Source organism: Corvus moneduloides, chromosome 4 (genome assembly GCF_009650955.1).
Source record: "Corvus moneduloides isolate bCorMon1 chromosome 4, bCorMon1.pri, whole genome shotgun sequence".
NCBI lineage: Eukaryota > Metazoa > Chordata > Aves > Passeriformes > Corvidae > Corvus > Corvus moneduloides.
Window position 1 is genome coordinate 49,124,973 of NC_045479.1, and position 10,000 is coordinate 49,134,972.

Consider the following 10,000-nt stretch of genomic DNA (forward strand, 5'->3'; position numbering starts at 1 on the left):
CGATTGGAAAAATTTCTAAATTCACAACTTTTTAACCATTCCATTTGCATCTGAACTTCAGAAGTTTCCCATTATGACACTTAAGCATAATTTGTAATTGAAACTTTATTATTCATATTATGAAATTTCTGGAGGCTGATAAATTTTACTGCATATTCTTATGGAAAATTAAAGGCAGCTTTTTAGTGGTTTCTCCTGGATGGAAGGTGCGTATTTATTGAGCTTATGTGCTGAAAACAATTTCTAATAGCAGTGCAATTCAAGCATCATTGCTTTTCTCTGAGGAATCACTGAAATCTGATTTAGTGGAATGTTATTTCATTTAATATAAGCAAACAGGTAGAAAATACATCTGACAGTGATATTAAAGCCATTCAAAAGCTCACTTTCTTTTCTTTTTCTTCTAAGAAAGTAAAGTGTTTGGCATTGAAAAGCACTTTGAATCTTCAATTTATGACAAATGAATTTAGGGACAAGCCTCAGGATTTATTTTCTTTTCTATTCCTTTGTATTAAATAGGTTAAATAGAACAACAAGTTTTGAAGGTGGTGGTTGCAATAGTAACGAACTGTGACTGACAAATAACAGTAAAGACCTTTTGAAAAAAAAATTCCTTTTGTCACTTTGATCAGGATTTCTCAATGATGAAAATGAGCTCAAATTCTACTACTTGAAAGAAAATAGGGCACACAGTTTTGAAAAGTAAATTAACTTGGAGATAAATGCTGCTTACATTTTAAGATAAGGTCAAAGTCTTCCCATCTAAAGGACTATGTCTATAACCTGTGAGATACGTGTTTCTGTTTGTTTTAGAGAGTTGAGCTAAGTGTCTGTCATAAAAACTACACAATAATCTGATCTCTGTTGCCCCAGTCCTGAAATGAGCATTGTTTAGACTATGTTCATGACAGGTAACATTATTTTTAATTGGTCTTTATGCATGTAATTAGTTCTTCCACCCGATAACTATTATGAAATCGAAGCCTAAGAAATCCAATGAGCAAAAGCAGAGTACTCAGTATATAGACAACAGTCTAAAAAACCCCCCAAAACCCCAAACCAAAACAACCAGAAAATCAGAGATTACAAATAAATGTGTGAATTTCATACATTTTGTTGTGTAAAAAAGCTATGACACAAGTACATCTAAAGTTGTAAAAGCTACAATGAAAACGAGTCTTACTACACTGAATAGAATACCAGTGGGGAGACAAGTTGATTCATAAATTGGGACATGAGAGACTGGTAATGCTGGTTTCTTTTTGTGTGATTGGCTTGGACCAGAGTCGAAAAAAGCACGAAACACAACCTCCCTCCGAACTGCTTTACCTTTTGCAAACTCCTCTTGTGCCATCTGTTGCAAAAATAATTCCTCAGGTTTTCTCTCACATTAAGCAATCCCCATAGATTTCCCTCGGCACTCCTACCCAATTGCATTGATATTCATTATTTTAGTGCAACACTCATTCATCCACTTCTGCTATAACAACACAGAAAAAAACCCCTTTTTAATAGTTCTTAGGAGTAAACAGTTCTTTTTAAGACCTTTCTTTTACTCAAAGAATTAAGTCCAACAGAACTCACGAAAAAAAGATTGATACTAAAGAAATAAGAAATTACAAAATTTTACAGTTAAAATATATATGCATTGTTATTGTTGAAGTAAATTAATCTCTTTTTTGCTTTTGCCTTGATGTTTTTTCACTATAGTGAATTAGATACAAGTATTTAATTCTTCCATTTTTAAATTAAGCCTTCAGAATTGAATTAAGGTAATACATGCTAGATGTGGTAAAAGTATGTTTTTCTCCTTCTTCTGTGCTGCGAGAGATGTAACATAGTTATGCAGAAGGATTTACATAAATACTTTTTTATGCATCCATTCAGATTTCTCGGTTACACGGATGGCTAGAACACTGAAAGTAACACAGGGGATTCATGTTTGTAAATTATTGGTCATAAAGAGTCCTGTAAACCACAAATTATTATTGGCAAACGGTTTACATCTGATAGTGTGAAAAGATGTATCTTACAAGTACAGCTGTGAGGTTTGCATGTATAAACAGAATTTTATTCCCGTATAGTTTCTGCCTTTAAAGAACAGGAATGTTTCCCATGTTTTCTTGATGGTCAGGTATCGCAAATAAGATTCAATAGGTGTTTTAGCATCTATTTTGTGATCAGGTCTTCACTATGCCATATCCAAAACCAGTGGTTTGCTGTGAGTTACTTCCATGTGTTGCTGTGTTGATGCTAGTTAAATGCAAAGGAACTGTAAATCACAGCAGTAAAAAACCCCAAGCAAACTAAATGAACAAAAAACTACCAAGACCCCAAGTTTTGATCGGTGCATGTTGGAAAAGGAAAAGCTTGCATGGATGGCTTTTATAACTGATAGTTTTATTAAACATTTATTGAAACATAAAAATAGGGTAGATAGAGGTGAAAAGAGTTACGAAAGTAATATCAAAATCCCCAAATTCTTGGTGTTTGTAAGTTTCAAAGCAAATTGGTATTTGACCTTTTTATTATAGTCCATAATTTTTATTCCACTCTTGGTCCTCTTTTTGATCCTTTCCCCTTTAATATATTGTGGAGAGGGTATTTTAAGGGTTGTCACAACCCATGAAACTTTAAAACTTACCGTACTTTTGCATCCAGACTGAAATGTCTGTCAGCCATTTTACAAGTCTCTTGTAAAAAGAGAGTTCGACTTTTTTAGACACAGAAACCACAAAATTGCCATAATTTACAATTAATTACAAATCCGCTTATTAACTTTATACTTTTTAAGTGCCTGCCCTTAATCCTTTTATCCTAAAAGGCAGCCTTTCAGGGTCCTCCGAAGAAGTGATAAAATTAACCAGCCTGAGCCTAGAGAGAATTTTCTTTCTGATTTCAAAAAACCCTAGGTGAGCTAGGCAGCCTGGAGGCACAGCTCCATCCGCAGCAGAAGGGGCTGCCCAGCAGACGCCCAGACAGGCAGGAGATCCCTGTCCGCGGGACAGACCACTGCTGCAGCTGTTCCCAGCCCTCCTACATTCACTCAGCTCGTGGGGCAGCTCTTACTCAGCTCTCACAGTACCCAAGGTTTGATGATCTCAAATGAAATTTCTGTCACTAGAAGATGTGATATCTGATTACCTGAACAGATGGTTTTATTCTTCGTTTTTATTTTTTTTCGGGACAGAATTAGTTTATTTTTTTCAACAGGAGGAGGAAGGGAAGACTTTGAAGCAAATAATGTACTTTGTATATCATGCCACCTAAATGAATGCATGATTTCGTTTTGATTTGTGATTACATTTGCAGGTAACTGTTATTTATAACACTAAAGTGGGGTTTTTGCTGTATTGCTGGAACATACCTCATGAACTCAGCAGTAATTACTTACCTTCATTAAACAATTACAACCAGTATTACCATCACTCCTGTTCCCCATCTCTCTAGTGCAATAAATTAGAGGTTGGCTTCTTTGCTTGCTTCCTTAAAACCTAGGTTTTTGCTATACAAATATGATATAAACTCCAGTTTAGGACTTGCAATCAACTCTTTTTCACTTTTTCCTTAGCTGAGTTTGCCAATGGGTGTTGGTACCTAAGGTAAAGAAGCAGGACTCAAAGCAGTAGTCTAAAAATGAGCTGCTTTCCTAATTATTAAAAAAAAAAAAGTCTCTTCCACCCACTTTGTTTCCATACTACATCCAGGTAAATTATCTCTGTAAATAACTATTAATCTGTTTCTTAATAGCTTTGAATACTTCATGAGATAGCTACTGAGAAATATTAAGGAACTTCCTGAGCTGTTTCAAAATTTTTTGTTGGATCTGTTTTAGTAGTCTGAGTTTGTATGTTCTCAAAATAAGACATTATCTAATAAACAGATTTGCCAATCAGTGAAAAACAGTCTTTACATCTTTCTACTGTATCTTATTTACCAAACAAAATATACTCAGTGAAATTTTTGAATGAAAAAATGCTTTCTAGTACTTCTCAGGACCAGAAATGAGAGCTCTTTCATTGAAAAAAAAAAAAACCAACAACGTAATACTTTGATTCAAACAGCATCAGCATTTTGAATGTTTTGCATTCCAGAAGATCCAGATACCATGACCATGTGTTACCTAATTTCAGTTGTTGAGATGAAATACAGAAGCCAGATTTTAAGATACTTCTGGACCAAACTATGCCAGGCTGAAAAACCTGGCTTTGAAATCACAAGGTCTCTGGGCTTTACATTCTTTTCTGCATTTAATCTAGTATTCTTCAAAAGTGGGATGTCAAACTTACAAAGTCTGGCAGTGACAGAAGGTGTATATATTTCTGGTGAACTCTTCATCTTTCAAAATCTGGATTTCCTATCTCAGCTGCATGTTCGGTGGCAAGATAAGAGAATGCTCACAGCCCTTCTCTTGCCTGTGTTTTGAAGTCTTTACTTCAGGCAGAAGCATTTGTACTGTAGGTTTTCATGACTCATGCAAACTTGAGCCACACAACCCTAACACATATGTATGAATACATTCAACAAGACATTGCTTTTTGTGACCTAGGATGAATCCTGGAAACTACAAATTTCCAGGCTGCAAGTGGAGTAGAGAGCAAGTTTAAGCTCTTTTTTATGTTTCTGAATTTACGGATTTATGAATTTATGAATTTATGTTTTACTACATGTTGATTGTGCTGGTAAAACAGCATCAGCTTTATTGTTGGCATTAATCCATTAATAACACTGAGCTCATTATATGAAACTCTTTATTTTGTTATATTAGTGGGGCTCTCTTTCATTTTATAGCTGGCTTAAGTCCTGCTGAGATTCAGCAGTTATGGAAAGAAGTGACTGGAGTTCACAGTATGGAAGACAATGGCATTAAACATGGAGGGCTAGACCTCACTACTAACAATTCCTCCTCTACTACCTCCTCCACCACTTCCAAAGCATCACCACCAATAACTCATCATTCCATAGTGAATGGACAGTCTTCAGTTCTAAATGCAAGGCGAGACAGGTAATTCTGATGAGATTTCAACTGTGCTTATCCTTTGACATAAAGCGGTTGTATAACATCTTAAGTCACATTATTTCCAATCAAAAAATAGCACTTAATGCAGGTTACTTAAGAGATCATGGAGAATTTGGTTTTCCAGAATTGTTTATCACCAGGGCATAATTTTCAGTAATGATATCTAATTGTGCAGACACAACAAAATTACCTGCGTGTGGTTTTATAACACATGAACTTAGAGTAGTTTGGGTAAAAGTCAGAAATCAAGAATCAAGTGAGCTGGTGAAGAGCCGTCAATGGACATTTGTGGGCACTTTTGTAGGTGCATAGTTTCATTCATATTTAGCACACCTGGCAGTCAGGCCCTTCCGTTGAATCACATTCCTGGTTTCATTGACAATGTATGTCTATATGAGTTGTCGAGGCTGTAATTCAGTGCAAAGATTCCATATTAAAAGTGCTTCAAAACAGTATATTAAAGCAGCTCTCATGTTGTTTGTTTCTTGTGAAAAGAACCACTGAATTTTCCTTCTTTTATGCATGACAGTAATGAAGTTGACATACTTCATACAAATTTTCAATGTTGTTAGTGTAATACAGTGGAATTCCACCATATAGATGAAGTTAAAATCATTTTTCTGACACATTGATAGATATTACTTACTGTTCCTTGATTTCAAGTAATGGATTAAATGCAAGAGTATGTAGTACCTGTAGCACTTACCAGTAAATATATTAGTGTAGTCAGGTATAGATGATCTCAATATAAGATGAAATTTAATTGTATCTATATGACCTGAATTGTAAGTAATTTTATTTTCAAATACATTTTCCATTTAATTACCTTAATACTTATAATATGAGACAATGATTTAAGTGTCTCTCATCCTCATGTGACTGTGAGAACAGTTTTTCATCATTATTTTGTATTATTTAAAAATCTGAATATCTTTATAGTAGTACTTTTAGTTAGTATTACTTTTGTGGTTATGTCTCACAGAACGGTTCTTTGCTTCAGGATGTTGCCCACATCCATGGAACAATTCCCTGAATTTCTTTGATAACTCATCATGGATGAAACTATGGCAGATGTCCCAGAAAAAGGCATGGAGTACAGCTAGGGATTTTAATGAAGCTAAATAGTTAAAGAAGGCAATGCTTGTGAACAAAAATATTTATTAATGGAAGCAACTTTATTTTTATACACATTGAGGAGAAAATTCAAATATTTTTTTGAACATTCACAATATTCAGAAATTCTGACTGTCAGTCTTCAATATTTATACTCAGAATTGATCAGTTCTGAGTGTATTTTTTATTATAGGTAAATGTTACACCAAGGTCATATGGCATAATTAGCATATGGTATTATACAGTCATCTTATTTTTTCATCCTTTATTAACAGTCATCTTTGGCTCTATTTCTTCTCTAATTGGAACATCATCTAGCCTTGGCAGTTGAACTATTCAATAGAACGATTAAATTTTTCTGACTGCTCTGAGCTAAATTGACCTGTTTTGACCTGTTTGTCACTGATCGTAACCTGACAGGCGCTAGCAGCCTCCAACGATTATGGCTTTTGAGATGAATCTGATGCCTTATTCTTTTGCTACAGCTCATCACATGAGGAGACTGGGGCCTCCCATACTCTCTATGGTCATGGAGTTTGCAAGTGGCCTGGCTGTGAAAGCGTTTGTGAAGATTTTGGACAATTTTTAAAGTAGGTGGATTTTTATTCATTGGTAGAAAATGTTCAAGGCAAGAGAAAGTGCAAGATGGCAAACAAAGTTTTACTGTAAACCATATCAGAGAGTTTTTTTGTGTGTTTCAAGCAACTGGATAATCGAGGCTATCGGCAGAGGGTCAAATTGTTATCCTTTCTTTCATGTCGAACACTTTTGCAGGCCTTTCAATAGCACAGTGTTTAATCCTCTTATTATCCTTTACTGAAATGGAGCCTCAGAAAATTTGAAGAGATGCTTTAGATTTTATATTGGATAGTGGGAGTATGAAAAAGCACATTTTAAATTCTGACAGTTCGTGTGAAGTGGGAATTACTGTGTATAGTATAAATAAAAAAGCACCGAGGACTAAGCATGACCATTTAACTCTTGTTAATCTGTTTTTGCTTTTGTTCTTGAATGTGCACAGGATACATAGAAAAAACCCCACAGTGTACAGGTGGGTTTGCACCTTTCAGGACTGAAAAGTGATGTCAAAAGTTTTCCTTTTTCAGCATTTGGTTTAGCCAGCTATTTTCTAAATCAGAGCATTTAGGAAATAAGTGACACAGCTTTTCCTTTTCATCTGCAGCTTCAAACTGCAATGGGTTTCTGCAGTTTTTCCTTTTTATGTATTTCAAAATATTTACTAATATTTCTGTATTCATCTGAATTTTCAACAACAGCACTGGTTTGCTACCTATGTACATTATGGACTGGTCTTTGTTAGAAGAGCCATACTTATTTGGCATGCAATAGATCTTAATGGAAAGCTACAGATAGGCTTATATAGATGAGTAACTTCAGGGGCTGAGACTCTTATGTTGTCATGGTGCGGCTAACAGGGTGAATGAACTGTTTCATGCTTCATCAACAATTAAGTTAATTAGCTCATTTGAAATTGCACTGCTTTGTTGCCAGGATGTTGGCAGAAACATCAAAAAGATGTGTTTACAAATGGCAAACTACGGGGTATATAACAGAAGCACCTTAACAGCAGACCATAACTACTCAGTATCACAATAACTTTTATAATAGAATTATAGCAATACTATTCATAAAGTATTTGCAATGCTTTCTCTGTCTTTCAGTTTTAAATTAAGTAACTTACACTGACTTGCAAATTGTACGTAGGTATCACTCCTGACAAATTTTTGTTTATTAGAGCATTAAGTGGAATGTCAAAACAATGGCTTATTATTAAAAAAACTGTATAGGATTTAAAATAACCTAATTTACATAAGTTTGTATTAAAAGGAAAATGAAATCTCCCAAATTCAATGTAGTGTTCTAAGTATTATTAATAATAAGAATTTAAACTCATTTAGCTTAAGCATTTTCCTTTTCAAGAAAAACTACATTTCCTGAATATGTCCATCCATCTAGCCTATAGTGATGCTAATTCTTCGGGCAGACTTTGCACATCCATTATGTCAGGTCTCTTGTTATAATCCATGATCAGTAAAACCATTTTGATTAAGGCAGTGTAGTGCTAGGTTTACAGATGCTCTTGCTTTCCTGAACCAAATAACCCTGGAAAATGCGAAAGTGACATATAACATCTTGATAATTCTGGTGCAGAGCCAATCAGGGTTTACAGCAGTGTCATGGCTTTTTGTCCTGTACGTCAGCAGAAGATGTTTGAGAATATTTTATTACTTCTTCTTTTCATTCAAGTCTGTTTACTCTGCCCTTAAAACAAATAAGAAGTCCTGATGCTGAATAGGAGAGTTTGTTTATGAAATAGAAATATTCCTTCGTTTTACACTAGCGTTAAGATGGAAATCAATACATAACCTTGCATTAGATTCTTTAGTACCTTTTCATGTTCACACTAATGCAAAATCCCCATTACAATTAAAAAACATTTTCTTTCAATTAAATATCAACTTTTAGTCCAAAGATTGACCATTTTTCCAACCCATTAACTTTATAGGGGATGACAGGACTAATGGCTGTAGTTTTCAAGGCTTTGCTCTTAGTAATCTTTGTTGCGATGTTTCGGGTTCTCTGACTTGAAACAATATGATATCTGTGTTAAGAGAGTTAATGCAAGTATATTGTACCAAAATGAAATATTAATAAGGTACACTACGCCAGTCTAGTAGTCTGTATTTCTGTAATATGCTTATGACAACTTTGAAGAGTGTCTGGTTTATGAAGTGAACTGCAACTTCTGCTCAGAAAATGGTTTACCTCAAAACTTGATCTGAAAAACAAACAAGCAGAGGCTCCAAGAAGGATTAGGACAGAAAACACCAGCTTGGCTTCAGTTTACTAGTAAGGGAAATGATTTAGGGTGAAGTGACAAATAACTTTCAATAAATGACTTAAAGCTACAAAAGCCATTTTCACCATCTTTTTTTTTTTGTCCAATATGAATTGTTTCTATTTTTAAGATAATTTGAGGGCATTCCAATTAGCTACAATTCTATTCAGGTATTCTGAATGGCTCAAGAAGTTTCACATCTAGTTTAATGCTTGTAAACATATGCAGTGGTTTCAAGAAAGTACAGCAAATCTTCTTCATAGTAAATTTCTGTATATGTAACTAAACCTAAACCTACATCTTTTCTTTGGTGTCCCTCAACTACAGACACAAACCCATGGTTTATATGTCTGTCTTTGTAAGATGGTATTAACTTACAGTTGCTCATGCATGTAAGATCAGTTTGACTGTTCAGTAAAAACAGCTTTTGGCTTAAAAAATACTTCAAAATTTAAAGACAAATCAGAAAATGTCATTACATAGCTAGAAAAAAGATGACAAGATTTAAAGGAAATTCCAGGCACTGACATGATTAGAAAAGTGTCAAAATGCTTACAAAAACTTGGAACTTTGCTGTGAAACAAGTGTTGACAGAAACCAACCATTTCCTGGTCTCTAAGTGAGGAACCCAATAGATCTCTTAAAGCATTTAATATTATTCTCTGTGATAGTTTTTTAAATATCAGAATGCAATAACTTATAACAAAACTTGAGGGTATTTTGTCTGCAAAATTAATTACCATTCCATTGGTCCTAAGTCAGTTTGAGTAGGAAGGATTTGACTTTTTGTGCTTAAACCAGAAGGTTTACAATAAAACATTCCAGCCAGCAGACAAGTGTTCTTTAACCTGCATGTGGCAAACGCCAGCAAACATAACACAAGCTTCAGTACAAAGACTGGTAATGTTTTCATCTATAGAGACAAGGGAAAAAAAAGTCGTGCTAGAGAAGATAGGCCAGCTTTCCAACAGATGTTTATATCTGGGGCACGAGAGCATGTTTAAAAG

The 10,000-nt window shown here is 34.6% G+C and overlaps 1 protein-coding gene across 1 annotated transcript in view; it reads left to right on the top strand.

The window, feature by feature from the left end:
• Positions 1-10,000, top strand: part of FOXP2 (forkhead box P2) — a 415,537-nt gene that overhangs the window by 348,935 nt on the left and 56,602 nt on the right. Inside the window, exons 10-11 of the mRNA XM_032107078.1 lie at positions 4,792-5,005; positions 6,619-6,723. Coding sequence (XP_031962969.1) covers positions 4,792-5,005; positions 6,619-6,723 — 319 coding nt within the window. The remainder of the gene's footprint in view (positions 1-4,791; positions 5,006-6,618; positions 6,724-10,000) is intronic.